The sequence below is a fragment of the Echinops telfairi genome, unplaced genomic scaffold, assembly GCF_000313985.2.
Source record: "Echinops telfairi isolate 266 unplaced genomic scaffold, ASM31398v2 ScPeMD7_443;HRSCAF=831, whole genome shotgun sequence".
Taxonomy (NCBI): Eukaryota; Metazoa; Chordata; class Mammalia; order Afrosoricida; family Tenrecidae; genus Echinops; species Echinops telfairi.
In genome coordinates, this window is record NW_022104341.1 from 62,948,144 (window position 1) to 62,968,589 (window position 20,446).

The 20,446-nt window shown below is 38.5% G+C and overlaps 1 protein-coding gene across 1 annotated transcript in view; it reads right to left on the reverse strand.

Moving 5' to 3' along the window:
• The window catches only part of ATG4C (autophagy related 4C cysteine peptidase), a 96,595-nt gene that overhangs the window by 20,247 nt on the left and 55,902 nt on the right, over positions 1 to 20,446 (reverse strand). Inside the window, exons 7-10 of the mRNA XM_004699377.2 lie at positions 20,271 to 20,407; positions 14,455 to 14,533; positions 13,712 to 13,788; positions 9,269 to 9,388 (exon numbers count right to left, since the gene is read on the reverse strand). Coding sequence (XP_004699434.1) covers positions 9,269 to 9,388; positions 13,712 to 13,788; positions 14,455 to 14,533; positions 20,271 to 20,407 — 413 coding nt within the window. The remainder of the gene's footprint in view (positions 1 to 9,268; positions 9,389 to 13,711; positions 13,789 to 14,454; positions 14,534 to 20,270; positions 20,408 to 20,446) is intronic.

The window sequence follows — 20,446 nt, forward strand, 5'->3', positions numbered from 1 at the left end:
CCGGGGGTTTAAGTGGAGAGGAAATGTTTTGAGAATAATGAGGGCAATGAATGTAGAAATGCGCTTTACACAATTGATGTATGTATGGATTGTGATAAAAGGTGTATGAGCCCCTAATAAAATGATTTTTTAAAAAAGGTATGCTGGTCTGTCACCCATATTTCATAGACGAGGGGACTGACAGAATGAGGGGTTAGGTGACTTCTGGAAGGACACACAGATGGTAGCTTCTGACAAAATTGGGATTTGAGCACAAGCAAATTGCTGATGATGGTCGATCTCAATTCAATGCAAGCAATGTTTTTTTTAATCCTTTCTTATGGAAGTAAATAATTGCAAAGACAGTGAAGGAAAGCAGTTAAGTTCACTGCTTTCCTAATGATACTACAGAGAGTTCACTATTCATCACAAGTACTGAGGAGGCACTGTCCCTGGAAAAGCACACTGTGTTAGTACAGCAGAAGGTGAGTGAAGAAGAGGAAGACCATCAAGGTCATGGACTGACACAGTGCTGGCAACAGCAGTCCTGTGGTCACACATCACCATTGTGCGGATGGCGCAGGACCGGTGGTGATTTGTTCTACTGTGCCCCAGGCCGCTATGAGTTGGCACCAAACTGGTGGCACCAAATCACAATTATTATTTACATTCCATAAGAAAGCTGATATCATGAAAGGTGCCATGTGTGCCCAAGGTTGCAAAGCAATTAGGTGTGGGGGGAGGGGGGGACTGAGATTCAAGCCTGAAAGCTTTCAGAGAAAAACAGGATTACATGCAGAGGAACAAACGTCAGAATGGAATGAAGCTTCTCTACTGCTACACTGGATGTTTCAGGAGAGTGAAACACCACCTCCCAAGTTCACACACACGGGCGCGCTTAGGCGTGAGAGGCAGGGAGACCCTAAGAAGATAAATGGAAAAGGATAAACTAATGCCCCCCAAAAACAAAGGTTAAAGAAAAAATATCTAATCCTTGAGCACTATGTGGTTAGTGAACAAAATGATGGAAGTATAATAAGTAATGTGAACATAGTATAGGGACTTAGGGGAAAGGAAAAACTATGGTTTAACTTGAAAAAACAGTGTGGAGGCCACATCTGACCACCTACGGTGTCAGCAGGGAGAAGAACCCCACCCCACACCCTGCCAAGACCACAAGACAGAGGTGAGACAGGCCTCAACCCTCCATCCTTCTTCTCCCATATTCTAACACCAGCCATTCCTCCCAAGGCACTCTGGTGCTCAGCTGAGTTCGATAATCCATTACAATGACCACCCAAAATACATAGACAGCCCTCAATGATCATACGGATTAACACAAGTCAGGATCAGAAAACATTACAGATAGTCTTTGATCCACAGCAGCACCTCTCCTCAGCCAGCAGCCAAGTCTCTCCTTCTGGCTCTCTGCCTCTCAGCTGCATGGACCCTTGACCTCTGCCTTGTTCTCAGGGTCAGGAAATCCACCCACTGTTCTGTCTGACAGTCTCCTGGTCTGGCCTAGGCACTGTGGCTCCTCTGCTCTAGTGTTTCTGGCCTTGGCAGGGCATGGTCTCGGCTGCCTCCAGCATTTCAGGCAACAAGGGATTTTGAACATGCTTTACTGGGGGCTCTTATTCCTCGATGGTCCTGGGAATTCTGTCTCCCTGCTTTGGAGATAGCTCATTCTTATATCCAGAGGAATAGCAAAACTGACCAATCCCCAACTAATCCTCTACAACTTATTTGCATGGCCCCACCCAATTACTTGGTAGGAGCGATAGCTATATTTAGATGAGGCTCCCTCTGTCCTACATGTACACTGCATACGAAGGTGAAGCAAGGGCATAAGCTGTTGACTAGACATCCGGTTGTGGGACAGAGGACTCGGGAATGACTCCCGGATCAAGCACACGGAAAACAGAGGTGCAATTTATACAATAACCACAGTCTTTTCATTGGTTTATTTAATTTGCCATTATAATTGTGGAGTCCCCATGTGGTGCGAACATGTGGTGCTACTAACCGAAAGGTTTGAGGTTAGAATTTAACCAGAGGTGCCTCGGGTCAAAGGCCTGGCAGTCTACTTCCAAAAACTCAGTCACGGAAAACCCTATGGAACACAATCTGTGCTGACAAAATCTTAGAAAAAAGAAATCAATTAAGATCAGAGCCAGATGACCAAAAACAAAAAACAAAACCTTTAAGCTCCGTAAAGAAAGTAACTGCTAACGTAGAATTCTATATCCAGTGAAAGTATTTTTCACTAATTAAGGCAAGCTCCTCTTCCCTTTCTTTCCCAACAGTTCACGTCTAAGGCCAACATACGCTCTGGGCAGAGCAGACACTTGCCAGGGCAGGAGAATTAGCTGTGGTGGCACAGAGGGTGTACAAAGCTAGACAGAAACCTGACAGACATCTCCTTCATCAGTGACCAAAGTCAACAGAATCAGAAAAGGGACCAACCACAGGGTGTCACTTCTAGGACGCAGTGAGAAGAGCACAGCATCACTTCCGTGATACACCTGACGAGGGTGCTGGCCTAGTGATTGTGAGCAGTATCCAACAAGCTCACACTGAGGGGCACCGTCTACAAAGGGCCCTGTTTGTAAAAAAACAAACAAACTCAGGGTCATATAATCCACAAACTTATCAAGGCCAAGTGAAAATCAAGGAAAGATGAGGAAATGTTCTAGATTAAAAGATATTAAAGATATATAAAGCTGTTAATAAACTTTCCCCCAATCCTGATGCCACGTTCCCCTTCATGCAAGTCAGCTTCTCTGATGACTTGCTTAGCATAAAGATTAAATAAATAGGATGCGAGGATACAACACTGATGCACGCCCTTTCCTAATTTAAACTAGGCAGTATTCCCTTAGTCTGTTCATACAACTGCCTCTTCATCCATGCGCAGGTTCCCTGTGAGCACAATTAAGTGTCCTGGATTTCCATTCTTCTCAAGATTGTCCATAGTTTGTTATGATTCACATAGCCGGATGCCTTTTTCATAGTCAATAAAACCCAAGTCAACGTCTTCCTGGTATTCTCTGCTTTCAGCCAAGATCCATCTGACATCAGCAGCAATATCCCTGGTTCTTTATCCTCTTCTGAATACGGTCTGAACTTCTCGTGGCTCCCTGTCAATGTACTGCTGTACCCATTGTTGGATAATCTTCAGCAAAATTTTGCTTGCATGTGATATCAATGATATTGTTCTGCAGTATGAGAGCATTCTGTTGAGTCTCCTTTCTTTGGAATGGGTAAAAGTATGAATCTCTTCCAGCCAGGGGCCAGGTAGTTGTCTTCCAAAGTGCCTCATCAGCTTGATGAAACATTTCTTTTGTATTCCGTCAATCAATTCCTGGAGCTTTGTTTTTGGCTAATGCCTTCCGTACCATTGGTTTTTGCTGATAGGCTACTTGATAAGGTTCTTGTTTTTGAAATATATATCCAACAATGGGTGGCATATCCAGGAATTATAAACAATTGCTTCAAATAAAAGAACTTTGTTAAAAAAGGAGTAAGAATGGGCAACTAATAACAATGAGTACAAGAAGAAAATGTTCTAAAATTGATTGTGGTGATGATTATACAACTCTTCTTAATATGCTGAACTAATGAACTGTATGGTGTGTGAGTTATAAGCCAATAAAACTCTTAAAAATATAAATAAGAAATTCACAAGAGAAACCAAATAGGCCTTTATTTTGGATTATCAACATGTATTCCTTGATAATCAAAAACAACCAGAATCACTGTCATCAAATCAATTCTGACTCATGGTGACCCTATAGAGCAGGCTAGAACTGTGCTTGTGGGATTCCAAGACCATAGCTCTTTAGATAAGTAGAAAGCCTCATCTTTGTCCCATGGAGCAGCTGATGGTTTCAAACTGCTGACTTTTCGGATCATAACCCACACCAATGTGTAACCATTATACCATGAGGCCTCCTATAAACTCAAACTCACTAGCATCAGAGAGCATTCACTCACTGCCATCGAGTCAATGGCGGCTCATAGCAACCCTCTAGGACAGGGTAGAAACTGCCCCTGTGAGTTTCTGAGACTGTAACTCTTTAGAAGAGTAGAAAGCCCATCTTTCTCTCACTGGTAGCTGATGTTTGAACTTCTGACCTTGTGGTTTGCTGCTGATTGTGTAACCACTAATGCAACCAGAGCTCCTTAGCATCAGGGATACTACATGATATAGGTATGTGATATACATACACTACATATGATACATATAACAACCATATCCATGCAGTCTGAAAATATCAAGTGTTAATAAAAATTAGAATCATTACAAATGTTCACACACTACTTGGTATGATCGCTTCAGAGAGCATTTGACAACGTCTAGCAACCCTAACTGGGAGAAGAACGAACTTGTTCGCTCCTGAAAAGATTTTGTTTCAGAAACCCCGAGGAGCAGTTCGCTCTGTTCTCTAGGGTGAAGCTGAGTGGGAATTGAAGCGATGGCAGGGAGGGAAAAGAGCGTAGCAAACCTGAAAGTCCTGCATCCCACTAATTCTACTACTGTATGGCACACGCACAAGTTGTAAGTAAAGGAATATTCTTATCCATAATTTGTAATTAAAAACTGAAGCAGACTCTCTGGTCATCAACCTTTTAAAAAAGTATAATCAAATGGTAGCATATCATACAATGGACTACTAGTCAGCAGTGTAAATGAATAAATTAGACCCACAGAGATTGCTAAGGATAAAATTTCTAACTCAATGTTAAATTAAAAAGTCATGGAAGGATCTATATTTTTATATATAAAGAAATCATATAAAACAATATATGTTGTTTATGGTCATTGTTGTTACCTGCTACTGAGATAGCTCCAAATCATGGTGACCCCTGCCCAATGGGGTCCTGAGGTTTTCAATCATTGATTTCTCGTGAGGTCTTCCTTCCCAACTTGTCTTACTGTGGAATCTTCACTGAGAGCTGGTCAGCATTATAGCAGCGCTCAAGGCTCTACTGACAGTGGGCAGTGGCTGTCAACTGATCAGGAGGGGAACCAAGGACTCCCACATGGAAGCTCAGAATTCACAGCTGAATCACCACTACCCTTACACAGTAGGTTATGGGTCAAATTGTGCCCCTCTCCTGTCCAAATATGTGCTCAAAATCCTGTCCCCTATATCTGTAGGCGGCTTTCTTGGTTGATGAGACAGGATTAGTACAGGGAATGCCTTGAGTCGAACTCTTTTGAGATATAAAAAGAGCAGATGAGGCGAAGGGAAGCAGCAGGCAGAGATGGGGGAAATGGATGCCATGCCGCAGGAAGACCAGCGAGAACAAGAATGTGCCCTCAGAGCTGGCAGAGACAGAGCAAGAGCCCCTCGAGCAGGCGCCAGGAATAGGGGCGTCCTGCCTCCCAAACTGTGACAGAGGGATGTGTTTATCAAAGCCGCCCACTTGTGTTTTCTGTAGATGGCACGAGGTAACTAAGACTGGATATGACACACTGGGTCCACAGAGCGGTTACCTCTGAGAAGGAGAGAAAGGAAAAGGATCGGAGAAAGGTAAATACACCCCACTAGGTATGCAATTTTTTGCCCCTCATACACAATGGTAGGTAGTACAGGGTATCCATTATCCCCTATATTTTTATATGGCTGGAAAAGGTTTTTAAGTATACAAAAATCATCCTTGTGCTGAAGTTCAAACTGCTCCCAGCCTAGCACAGGAGACCGTCAATGTTATTCCAACCTATTTTGCTAACCACATTCTCCACCTTGCTCTGTAGGAATGCTTCCCAAACCTTAGTTATTTACAAACTACTTTCACTATTTTCGTTACAGCTGCATGCCATGTCTAACAGGAACAACAGGTTAGTTTGGTTTGGGGTTTTCATCATTTATAACGGAAATAGTCTTGTATGGATCAACAATAATTAGGAACTTACCAGTTTAGTATAGCTGTTATATTTTTTCTAATATAAATATGATAAATATGTAAGTTTTAAAATAAAATACTATTTATCACCACCAAAACCCATCAAGTATCATATCTGGGATTATACGTACATCAGTGATTCAAATTCGGGAGGCTTCTGCAAGAAAACCAGGAGGCCTGGTGGCACAGTGGGTACACCTTAGGCAGCTAACCCCAATTCAAACTGACAAGCCACTCTCAGGCAGAAAGAGGAGGCTTTCCGTCCTGCTGAAGAGACCCACCGAGGCAGTTCGACCCTGACCTATGGGATCACCGGGAGTCAGAGTGAAGGGGTTTTTTTGTTTCTAAAAGATTCCTGGGCCTTGAGACTCTGATTCGGTCAGTTCAAAAATAGGCATTCTGACACACACACAGCTTTGTCAAGTCAGTGCTGAGTTAAGGCAACCTCACATGTGTCAGGAGTAGAAATGCATTCCACAGGGCTCCAACGCCTTATTTTTCTGATGCAGATCTCCAAGGCCTGTCCTCTAAGGCACCTATGTGTGGACTCAAACCGTCCACGTTTTCAGTTAGCAATCAAACACATTAAGTGTTCTGCACCACCCAGGCAATCTAGGTACCCTGAAAACAAAACCAAACTCACTGCCATCCTGTCAGTTCTGACGCATGTATCCTTGGTGCCCACAACATTGGCTATTTGCCTTTCTCTAGATGAGCTCTGAGAAGCCCTGGTGCCATTATGGGATAAGCATTAGGTTGCTGACCGCTAGGTTAGTGGTTCGAGTCCACCAGCTGCTTCTTGGGAGAAAAATTAGGCTTTCTGTTCCTATAAAGATTTAGTCTCAGAAACCCTACATAGGGTCCCTATGAGTTGGGGTTGACTGATGGCAGTGGGCTTAGTTGATGTGTCTGTTTTTATAGGTAAGCTGTGTAGTTTCCTTCCCCTTTGCTCGTTTCCCTCTGCTTAAAGTGCTCTTCCTTCTCACTCAGCCAATAGAAATTAAGCTTCCCCTCTAAGGCCCATCTTAAATATCACCATGACAATAAAGCACTGAGACTAGGATGTGACATCTCTCTCATTTCAAAACCCTTTCTTCCCCTATAAATTTATTCCTACTTCTGTTTGATGCTTATCATGTTCAATGTAATATATGTCTATCTGTCTTTATTCTCCCTTCTTGTCCAGAAATGCTAGCTCAGGGCATAAGCCTTCTATCTTGTACAAAAGTAGGGGTTTTATCTCAGTTGTTTTAGGTTTGGCATATGATATTTAATCATATATTTCCTGGGCTAAACTTCACTAAACACTGAATTAATTAATTTAATACTTTTAATTAACATTTAAAAACTTAAATAGCATAAGGAGTCAGACCATTCCTTAACATCACATTACAAAACAAAGATAGCATCCTACACTACCTAGCCTCATCTCCAAAATGAAAAAACTGAAAACACAGTGTTGATTAAAACAAAGAGGAAAAAATAGTCACTTAAATGCCAAATTCAGTTTTTAAGATGCAAAGGAAAACTGCCTAACAACAAACTTTCACACAAAAGTATGTGATCCAGTTATTAAATGACCAAGTGGGTCTCTGAGACGGTTACAACAAGCTATTAACTTGCGAGCAACACTCTTATTAAAGCAAAGGTAACTGATCTGGGAAAATTCTCAGTAGGCCCAAATGATATTCAATTTGGTTTCTCTTTGCCCTAATGTTGGGTGTTATGTTGATACATCCAGGACAATAATTTCTAAGTATTTTCCCAGTGTGAAAACCAGAATAAATATTTTTAATCAAAAAGCATCAACATATAACGCATTTCCGAATCGTGCTTTTGTCTTCTAATCTGGTAAAAACCATGTGGTTTATTGCAACTCCTGGAGTCAGGTCTGGAACACTCGCTTGAACGGAGCTAGAAAGGGGATTCATGAAAACAGGGAAGCAGGGCTCGCTAAGGGGAAGTGTTCAACAACATCCCTTATCGTGACTCGCAGCATCTGCATTTGGATCTTTTAGCGCAGACACGGTGCTTCCTTGAAGACCAAGACTTGTCAGACTAAACTGCCCAAATCCGCACGCTGGCTTCGATACTAGAAGGAGACGGCGAGCGTGTTTTGTTCTCTTCGGCGGCCTTCCCTCCCGGCTGCGGAAGGAGAAGGCAGAGGCGACAGCGGTGAGAAATGAAGGCGAAGGAAAGGTCCGCACAGATCTCATTTTCTCCGCGTTCATTTTCCTGTCACGTCCCCGTAAACTCCCTCGTTTACGTGGCAAGTCAGCTACACGGCATCTCGCTTACGCGAAACTTTTTATTAAGTCTTTCATTCTATTTATACACGGTGGAGATAAAATTCCAGCTTATTATGTCCATTTTCTGAGGAAAATTAGTTGAGAGAAAAGCACTATTAAGTTACTATCAATATCTGGGCTCATTAAAAATGTCTCAGAATGATTCTACTATTGGTTTAACTTACCTAAAATAAGAATCTGCAGCTGTTGATACTAATAGACGTTTGCTTCCTACATAAGTCGTCTGTCTTTCTAGCACACTAAAGTATCAAAGCTCCATAAACGCTTTAGCAGTACTCCAGACCCACAAAGAAGCACAAGTGTGAAGAAGAAGTGAAATAAACCTACTCCAAAGATCCTTTACGTAGAGAAGATCAGATTAGGCAAGTTTGTGTAAAGGTAACAACATTGCTCATTTGATAAAGCGGTTCTGAGAAATCTAAAAATACCATTTCTCTTTAAACGAAACAAAACGAAATCAACGCAGCAGCCTTTGGACTAACAAGAAATAATATGCAATTTTGTTTGATCAAATACTTCATTAATTTTTTTTCTACCCCTCAGGGATTGCCCTTTTAAAATCCTCTCAAATAGAATTTCACCTAATTGCTAGCACATGGCTACAGTTTGCAAAGGGATTTTTACTTCAACAGTGCCACCTAGTGGACCACCAATCGGTTTTTTTCAGCCGGTCATGTCAACTCCAACTCAGAAGAGACCCTGTATGAAGACAGAGTAGAGTGGCATAGGGGTCCCCAGTTTTCAATCTGTATGAAAGCCCGCCAGGTCATTTCTTTGGAGAAATGGCCAATGGGTTCAAACCACTGGTTAGTTGTAAAATGTGTAACCACTGTACCACTGGGGTTCCTTCAACCGGGTCCCTGGTGGATCCCAATTACAGCAAGCTCTAGGATTCCCCACATCGTTTTATTTTCTAGTTCACAACAGTCCTAAATAACACTAAATTCAAGAAGCGGTTTCACAAAAGTACCATGATTTAGACAGTTATCTTCTGAGAAGCTATTCCTAACCAAAACAACTTGGTCATTTAGAAAAATACAGTATTATAATATTTTAAATAAAAGTACCTTGGTGATTTCCTCGGAAGCGCGTCGGAAGTCTTGAACATTTCGACAGTAAAATCCTATTGTACAGCTAGGATCCATTTTTCGAAACGACATCTTTTTAGGAGAAGGGCAATGGAATGTCTGCAATTTAAAATTTTTTTAGATTAATTTCTCTCTTGATGGTCCTAAGTATATACAAGAATGGCTAGCTAGCTTGCCCTGAGAACTAACTATAAGCATGCTTTTCAAGTCATGTTTTGGTCCCTCCCACTCTGCCACGCTGTACGTGAGCACACCAACATTGTGTATAGTCAACGTACTAAGTTACTAATTTTCCACCTTTGTTGCATTAGTGTCATTCTGAAAAAGAAAACACGCAGGTCAAAGGTTGCACGTAGAGTTCTAACACTTGCAGAATGGAAGGCACAGGCATGCCACTGAAGAAGGCCTGCAAAAGCTGTACAACGCCTAGAATCAAGTTAGCCACTGCTGTGCCAGGCGGTGACGGCTCTCTGAAACTCGACAAGGACATCAACTTGTGAGCAGGCATACAGAGTCCTGTAAATATTCCCCTGTGAAATGAGAAGACACCAGCTTAGGAGCTTGCATGATTGACATAAGAAGTACAGAACGGCACAGACTCCAGCCCACTCTTTTATTTGGGCAAGTTCTTGTTTTTTCCCGTACAGAACACACAGAATGGAACAGGGGAACCATTCTGTCCTGGTCTTGGACAGACCTTCTCCCCAAGCTTCCTTTGCCCTTTCGTTCATACTTTGTCTCGGGTGCTCACGGTGCCACAGTTATCAGTGGGCTGGGGAGGGTGACCCAGGCGATCTAACCTTGCGGCTGCGATTTGGCTATTAACAGTTTGGCATCTTCGTAACATAAAAATCCACTGGATACTGACTCAATGCCAATGCACGGCGACTCTATGCAACTGGACAAGAGGAACAAAATAAAACCACAACTGTCTGAATGCAGAAATGCCTTGTCTGCAGAGTGGCTGCTGGGTGTAACCCATTCACCCTACTGCTCAGGAGCACTGAGTTCTTTTCAGGCCATGCTTGCTTAAAGCTGGCTTCCCCCAGCCCCACTCCACCCAAAAGGCTGTTCAACACATTTGAGTTCCATTTTCTATATTAAAATTGCAGCTGTAATCTCCAGACTTACTGGAGTCATGAGGATCTGATGAACCCCAAAATGATTGTCCTGAGATAATCTTTAAATCTTAAATAAAAAAATAGCCCCAGAATTGTTCTTAAAACCAAACAATAGCTTTTCTTAACTTGTAGAGAATGGCTGTTTTGAGCAGTACGCTTTTATGTTTGTCTACATGGGATGAAATCGACAAAAGCAACTAGGGAGATTATGTAGATAAGAAAGCTAGGGGGGCAATTTTTTTAAAAAAAGAAAAGAAAGGTAGGGGGGGGCAGCGAATTAATGTTAACGAGGGAGGAACAACTCAGAAAAGGAAGTTGAGAATGGGTACACACCCTGACAAATAAACGTAATCAATGTCCCTGAAACACACATGCTGTTGAATCAGTATATGTCTTGCTGTCCCTATTCTCAACAAGATTAAAACAAAATTTGTATGACAACACGTGAATTTACACATTATGATTTTCCCTTGCACGAACCACTTACTCCGCTCCTCAGTCCTGAACATGGACTGCTTTCATAATCCCACCACTAGCTCAGCATCGAAATATCATTACCTACGTTCATGTCAGAATGCGTTTAAAAAAAACAACTCAGTGAAGATAGGTTAAACATTAAGAAAATGTTCTTAAAAATTGGTATAGTAATTCAATAGCATATACTAATATACCTTACAAGAAAATGCCTCAAGAATTCAAAATCAATACAAAAATGTATAATCCAAGCATTCTGAACCACAGAAAGGGAGGGTTCAATAGAGGGCTCTGTTTAGAGGGCTTAGTATGGAACCTTCAACATAGAAAGAGGCCAATAGCGTTAAAAACACAGAGAGCTGAAACAAGTTGATTTGATTTTTGTTTCAAATAAACAAAATCTTTGAAGTTCAACTTACAGAAGTGTAGGAACAAAAACAAAAGGCATATCCTGCTTAATTCTCTACTTTGATCTCAAATATTCTGATATCATACTGCTTTCTTGAAATTGCACAATTCTAATGAACTCAGAACACTCACTTAAAATATTAATACTGTGAGCAATTACGCATTTGAATGAACTTGGATAAGAAATCTAAGATTTCTATTTTACCAGCTATTAACTAAGAAGTATTAATTGAAAGAGTTGCAGATAAAAACGTTTCAAGATATTTGAGATTTACAGGTGGTTTTAAAATGTGCACATAATTTACTATATCAAGCAACTGCACAATATCAGTAGCATATTCATAAAATACACAACCAATAAATAAAGCACAAGGCCAGGAACGTTAGTAAACACAAGGCAGTTAAAATACTCCACTTGAACACTATAAAGTCATAACAAGATCAAAGGCAAAGTGAAAATTTCTTTCTGTACAAAGACAAATGCTGTCTTTTTTTATATCATCCTCCATAGGAAAGGAAATGATAGCTATGAACTAGATAATCTATGATAAATAAGTACATTCAGAAAAAAAATTTAAAATTTCACAGGGACTATCTAGATAGGATGAGCTATTCTACCAGCATCTCAAATACCTAACATCTAAGCTCAACATCTTGGTGTTCCAATGTATAAAGTTTCTGCGCATTGAAGAAGTCACCGAATCTCATCAAGTTTCATTTTTACAGTGTCTCTTATAATCAATTCTTTCTTTCCATTCTCACTATCACTATCCTACCTCAAACTTTTATTAACTCACCCTGGAATGTTACAACTGGTTCCCAATGATGAGTTACAACCTTACTAGGCTTGATTGTGTAGATACAAGCAAGATAGTCTCTCTCCAGCATCTTTGCAGAATCTGTCAAAGTATCATAATGACAGTCTCTGTTTACTGGTCAAAACAATTCATGCCAGTCATCTTTCCATGTGTGTGTTTCCAGTAATGCACCCACACATATTTGTGAAGCTGTGAGGATGGCACAGGAGCGGGCTGTGGTCCATTCTGCTGTACACAGGTCACTATGAGTTGGGACCAATTGGATGACACCTACCAACAACATTTCAGGTAATGTTAAAATAGTAGGGCCCATTTTTCATCTGCGTCTCTAGCTATGGCTTTTAAGGAGTAAATCTGGCACAGAGGCAGTAGAAATGTGACTTTCACAGAGGACTAGTGGCACATGCAGCAGCAGAGAACTAGTGTGGTCACATAGACAATTCTGCAGTGTCTCCCCAGAATCAGTCAACTAGCACATGCTTATTAATTTGGTCACAAGTTGCCCATATTTTAGTTGAGATAATAGTGTACAAAGAATCCTATCATGTTTTATAATGTATCTTTCTGACCTACTTTTTAATAAAATTATATTTTGCCTCTTTTCATACTCTACTCCCTAAATATTATTAGGCGTTAATATGAGCAAGCAAGCTATTAGGAATCCTTGGGCAATGCACACTCAACTGTTAACCCAGCGGTTAGAGGCTTAAATGCACCCAGAGGCACTGTAGAAGAAAGGCCTGGCAATCCAGATACACAATTAGCCATGGAGCACGATTCAACTCTGCCACACATGACTCAGAGCCAACTCCACAGCATGGGGGTTGGAACCATGCCTATTATCAAAACAAAGTATAAGCCAGAGTTTCAATTTATAAAATCTTGAGAATTAGGGATCCATGGAGCTCACATGATTAAACATTAATTTAACACAGACAGGAAAACATCCACTGAAAACACAAGATCCCAGACTTTGTGATAATTACATGTCTTACTTATATACGCTACATTTCCTCCATAAAAATCTCAAAATGACCTACCTATATAAGGGAAAAGAATGGGTTAAGAAACCAAGCTAAAACAATTAGAAGCCCAACTACATGCTTAAAAGATTCTTTAAAAAAAATTTTTTTTAAGATTATTAAGATGAGGCTGAGATTAACCTACTCGAAATTAACATCAAGCAAAATAATTTAGCCGTCTCCCTGAAGTCACTCTGCCATTTTAACATAACTCTATCACTTTCTCTTTATTTCCTCTTTAAAAAATAAAAAGTCTAACATGTTATATTCTCCAGAACTCTTCCACTATCTTTTCTACAAAATTACTTGGATATTTGATAGTTTATTTGGGGGCAAGTGTATCTAACAAGGTAGAGACAAAGATAAATGAAGTAGGAAGTGTATCATAAATTAAAATTCAGCAACAAAGTGCTTAACCTTTGGCCACTATGTTGATCATGGTTTTATAAGTCAGCAAAATATTGACTATTCACTTCTAATTATAATCCTATGAAAGCATGGCCACTCAGTGCATCTCTAAATAATTACAGAGTTTGCTTTCTGTGGTAAGAAAACAGTGCCGGCTCTTTGCCATCATACCTCCAGAGGGAACTCCTTTATGCTGACATCTACAAAAGACTGGCAGTAATGAGGGTCCATGTAAATCAAACTGTCATCTGCAAGGACGAAACAGAAGACAAGTAACTCAAAAAACACCTCATTATTACACTGCTTACAATCCAATTTCTATGTAGAACAGCGGAAGAAAAAAAAGCTGGGAGTAACAGCTTGCCAGACTGATACTCACTGACGGAAACATAGGTTTGCACAGGACAGATTAACTTTTGCATAATCAAATATGCTTGTATAAGCAGAATTTTTTATAAAGTGATGAGACTGTCATTTAATTTTGGGTGCTAAAATTACTTTCACAAACACACAATTATACTCTACAGTTTGCATATGAAAAATGTATTGCATTACTTTATCCTGACAGGAAGAACATATTGCTTGTCATTTTATCATCAACTAGCACCATGAAAACTGGTAAAAAAAAAAAGTAAATATGTAAATAGCAACTGCTACAATGTGACAGCAATGTCTTCTGAAGTTTAGTGAAACCAATAAATTATGCCTTGTTTATGCAATAACAGAAATTAAACATACATTTTACAGAATCTAATTATGTTGCGGACCAAATGACAAATGAGAGCCTATGGTCGGCCTGATGAACATATAAGTTACTCATTTGCTCTGTTAATCATCCTCCTTTCAGATGATCCTATATTAACTTTCTGACTTTTCAACAAAACAATGAAGAATTATTTTATCAACTCACTAACCTTGAAATCCAGCAAAGTAGTATGACTGCTTAGGTTTACCACCAATAATACCCACACAATATTCAAGGCTTAAAATTCCCTGCCAAAAGAAATCAGTTAGAACTTAGAAGTCAGTAAACAAACAGTAATTATTCCAAACAACCAAACAGTTAACAATTAAGAGTTCATCAACTTTTCGCTCCTAGCTACCATTGTCCTCACATTTGCTCCCATGCTTTGAAATCTTCGTCTACCATGTCATTTGTCATCCTGTTTATTGATGTTTACGTCACTCAAAATTGCCAACTACTAAATCAAATATCTGGATTAGCATGTTAACTCAAAAACCTTAAGCAACTGCTATGTCAGATACACAAGGGGAAAAAAGCACTACTACCAGCTATGGCAATAAAATTCCTGTCAAAAGCTAAAATACTTGGCCTTTTAGTTAGCTGGTCTAGCCTTGTTGTGATAACTGTAATATTTTCATCAGGCTTTGGAAAGGCTAGAAATAGCTCTTGAACCTTATTACTATTTTCATTGGATCTGATCCTTAGTACCCTGAAAGCCAGTTTTCTAAACATCATGGCACTCAGTTGACAAAAATGTATGCTACTTCCCTGGAAATAAAAAGAGAAATGAAAATAATTTAATCCAAGTAAAAGTATTATTACTATTATTATAGTGAATGAAATTGATTTTATTAATCATAAAATATCAGAGTTACCTCAATAAACTATTTAATATATACCCTTACATCTAGTCTAAGCAGAACTGCATTTGAGCAGGGCCAAATAATTCTCTACCTTTTAAAAAAGCACGACCAATGGAGTCATTTGAAACATCCCCTCTGAATTTAATGTCTTACCAACAGTTCCTACATTTTAGGATACATTATTTTAGAAAACAGCAACAATGAAAAAATACATACAACAATCTTAAAAATATTAAAAAATAGCTAAACTGTCCTTTTAAGGAGAGGATATTTTAAAATCTAATAGAAAATGTAAATCTTTAAAATGTTTTTTAAAACGGCTTTTTTCTCTGTAACAAGTAATCAGACCACAAGTTTGGGTTTTCTAAAGTTGTTGCTGTTGTTTTATTTTGTTTTGAATATGAAATGGTCATTGTAACAGGCACACAGAAAATGTTAGTATCAGTAACAATTTCCTCAAACTCCACAACCTAAAGGTCACCAGGACGAAGATTTTGAAAACATCTTCTTAACATTTCTATGTTCATTTACGCTATGAGGTATGGATACAATTTTATGTATTTGGCATCATACTACATATGCAGTTGCAATCTTTCATTACCCATGGTGTCATAAACATCTATTCATATTAATAAATACATATCTATGATACTTCATGGTTACAACAAGCCATGCTATTTTATAATACTAAGATTTGCTTAATACATTATTATGAATATTTAAGTATTTCCAGGTTCTTGCTGTTATAAAAAACTCTCTGAAGAACTACTTTGCATATTTTTTGAACTTGTGAAAATATCGAGAGAATTTTGAAATGAAACTGAACTGGAAAAACTGGGGGGGGGGGATCAAAGAGAGGGCACATTAGGTACAATCTTCATACTAATTAAAAACTAAATTCAGATGAAGTATGAAAAATAGTGAATACCCGATCAGCTGAAATGTCCTAATCCTAACCAAGTCCTAACCTTGTGAGTGTGTGTGTGTGTGTGTGTGTGTGCGTAGACAGAGAGAAAGAGAGATTGAAAGTGACCGAGAGAGAAAGAGAGATTGAAAGTGAGTAAAATTTATCACCGGCTCTCCTCAGGAAAAAAGGAGAGTTCCAAACAATGGAATAAAGACTTTGGTCTTTAACGTGTGTCTGTCTTTGACAACAGACTAGACAGATGTAGGCACAAACACTGAGATGAAGACTGGACGCTAGAATGCCATTACACAAAAGCAGCCGCATCTTTGGAAACTTTAAACACTTCTCAGTTCCTAACAGAGCGTCCACACAGTTATCTAGTAGTGAACATTTATTGGACTATCTCCATGAAGCAATAAATAAAACTGAAGTAATTGGTCAAAAAGGAGTCTTAATTTGTCTTGCTAAAGAAAAAGAACATATTGGATTTTATTCATTCTAGGTCCTTTCAAACTTTTATATTTATATATATATGCTATATATATATATACATACTATTAATGTACACCATACATAAATGTGTGAATATAGATGGATAAATAATGTGCATATGTATATACATATCTCTGTGGTAGGTAAAGGATAACAGATCACAACGTTAAATGTCTCTCTACTCACAAAATGCACACCTCTAAACCGGTGCTGAATTATCTCAATTAATAAATTTGAAAACCACAATTTCATGGTGAATTTTACAGGAAGTCATGGTTTGGCAAGAAAAAACACAACTGCTGGATACACACACACACACACACACACACACACACAGCAAGAAAGAAAAGCATCATTTACCAGGTACCTGACTTGATCACTTCTCAGCGACTCCCCTTTACATGCTCTCACTTTCACCTTAACCACACCCACCTCTGGCCAAGCAAAACACTCAGTGTGTGACCTGTGTCCCTCAGCCACTATAGTTGTTGTTAAGTGAAAACTTCTAAAGTCTCAACAGTGACTGCATTGTTTTAGTAGACTTTAGTGTAAATTAGTAAAAGCTCAGGGAAACGCTACCTTTTCTTAAAGTCTATATATCTTAGGGGAGGGAACATGAAAAATGATGAACATGGAGTTTAAAAAGTTCTAGTCTCTGCCACCCCCTTGCTATCTGAACTTGAACATGTCACTTAATGGCTATCTCTCACTCTCTCCCAGATTTTATAAGGAAAACAATGCAAATACTAGCTATTGTAAGGACCAAACGAGAGAAATTTGTATTTGACAGTTTTATACGAACATGAAAGTTAACATTTATTAATTCCTATATGCTGTTAAGAATCCCTTTAACAGTAAACCACGGTTTGTTTCACTACAGTTTAGCTCCACAAGTAACGTACTGGCATTAGAGAGTCCTGTCACCTAATAAGTACTACCTATTACCACAAAGAGGCATACTGGGTTACACGAGAGGCTGTTAATACTGCAAGGCTAGCAGTTCAAAACCACTAGCCACTCTGTGGGAGAAAGAGGAGGCTGTCTGCTCCGGCAAAGATTTAGAGTCTCAAAAACCCCAAGGGGCAGTTCTACTCTGTCCTCTGTGGTCACTAAGAGTCAGAACTGACTCGATGGCAGTGGATGCTGGCATTACCACCCTACAGCAAAGAGGAGACATGCCATAAAGGTTTGGCTAAAAGTATCATTCTCAATCTTCACTTTGTGGTAGAGAAGAAAAAGAAAATTCAGTTCAGGTTTGCTTTCTAGAACTTCCTAGAGTCAGCAACATGCCAGAAATCTCAATTCTTGAAATGATATAGCTCACAACTTCTAGTATTCAACTCTACTAAAAAGCTACAAGCTAGCAACCCAAACCCCATTTTTATCTAAGGCAGTCATGTGTCTACAGATACAACATCATGATCATCAGTAACAAATACACCTGTAGATTTCTTTATAATTATTTGGAAAAAAGGAGTACACCATCTATAAGACTTCGACATACTATGTATTATTATTAACTGCTCAATACTTTCACAGCCAACACAGCTAAGCTTAAGAAAAGGCATTCTAAAAAACAAACAAAAAAATAGACATTCTACCTGTATGTATAGGGACCAATATGGGATCTGTGCTTTCTTTTTCAGAATAAATTATTACTAGATTATCAAAGATAGATCTAGATTTTTTTTTTCCCCAAGAGTTTTCCACCTTATAGTACTCTATTCAAAAAGGAATGCCATGTCTGGACTTGAAAATAGGCTCCTGAAAAGTGAAAGATTTTATTAAAACTAAGAAAATAGTATAAATACTGTAATCTTTACCAGAAACTATGAATTTATAAAGCTACAGGTTTCCTTGGTACAAGAAAAAGAGAATTATATATTCTAATGTAAAATTAAATTTTAACTATTAATATGCAAAACAAAGCAAAATTAGACCCATAGAGTTCTCCTTCCCCATTTTTCTTCTTAAAAATTAAATATGTGATGAAAAAATAAATAAAACTGCAGAGAAACTACAAGATATGGTGAATCACTACATATAACCTAAAGGAAGAATTCTGTAGGCCTCGCACCAAATAAAGAACCTGTAAAGGTATGGGCTAATCTGGCCCATTTGAATACTTCTCCAACCAAAACAGAAAACACACATCCCCTCTCAACTAAGCTCTGTAAAAAAGCTCACTTCTTGGAAAAAAAGAATAACAACCAGTCACTTAACGTTTTTTTAAGTAAATGGTAAGTTTTAAACTTGATAATCAAAGAAATTACACAAGTAAAACATTTTCTGCTTACACTGGCAAAAAGCTGAAGAACGATAGATGATGGGCATATTGCCATTCAGTGGGCACATCAGTACTGCTCAGGCAACTGAGCAACATGCAAATAAATTTTTAAATGTGGCACATCTAAATAGTTCACCTAGTAAAGAATTTTAACATATATGCAAATGTAAATGATGAAAAAGATTCATTCAAGGTGGATGAACACACTGCCTTCTAGTGGTTCCAACTCCTGGGTACCCCAGAGGACAGAGTGGAACTGCCCTATGTGGTTTGCAGGGCTGTAAATCTGTACAGGAGCTGCTACATCTTTCTCCTGAGGAGCAGCTGGTCAGTTCAAATTTCAGACCTTTTGGTTACCACTTGAGACCTTCAACCACTGGGTGCCAGGGTTTCTCACCTGAGCAACACTAGGAGGGGCCAACCTAAAAAATATCCCATGAAGTATCATAAGATTGGTTAAGTTTACTATCATAGAGCCATAAAATAAAATGCCAACTAGCCATTAGAAAATAAACTTTTTTAAAATTAAAATATCTATTTATATATACATTCATATTTATGAAAAGAAAAATATCTGGAAGAATATTTATATAGCCTTTTTATATACATGTTTAAATAATTAGTGGGATTTTCTTCTCATTTATATTTTTAATTTATTTTTCAATGAGCATGTATTATATTTGGTTAGTAAAAATTTTAAATTAAGAAGTATTTGTTTAAAACATTTTAAACCATTGAATTTTATAGCTTTTCAATAGCATTAAGTGTTTATTCCTTTTCTCTCACCTGACAATAGGCATTTTTCTTCAGCCTCAACCATAGTAACTAACTTTATTATACATGTCAATATAAATAATCTTTCTAACATCTTATTGATACCATGGTAGAACAAACTAAGAAAAGGGACAATACAGCAGTAACACACAAGTAAGATTGTTTCAATAATTACCTTGGAATAATTTAATGTGCATTGTATGAATAAGAAAAGGAACACACAAACAAACAATAGAAACTACTGCTTTACTGAAGATCACAATGACTGGCTGTGTCTTCCCAAGGAGCTCCGAAGATAGAAATGCTTTAACTTTATCATAAAACACTGTGCTCTTCAATTATATTTACTCTTGTAATATTAAATTTTAAATTTCTAATGTAAAACTTAATAGTCTACCACTGTAAGACCAGCACGATCCATTTACTAGAAGAAAAGACTGTAAACCTTTTATTTTTTTCAAATTAGCTAGAGGTTGTTTTTTTTAAATCATTTTATCGAGAGCTCTTACAACATTCCATACATCAATTGTATCAAGCATATTTGTACATAGGTTGCCATCATCATTTCCAAAACATTTTCTACTTGAGCTCTTGGTATAAGCTCTTTTTCCCCTCTCCCTCCCCCACTTTTTTTTATTGAGACTAATCTCTTACATCCATACCTTTACAAACTCCAGGTAGTCCATATTGGTTCTTTCTCCACCAAGTCTAACAGGAACTAAAATAACAACAGCTTTGTCGCCGGGATTATCAGAGGCCATGGAGGTGCACTGTTTATCAATTACATCAGAATTGTACACTGAGGAAAACATAATGAATACACATTAAATTTTAGAAT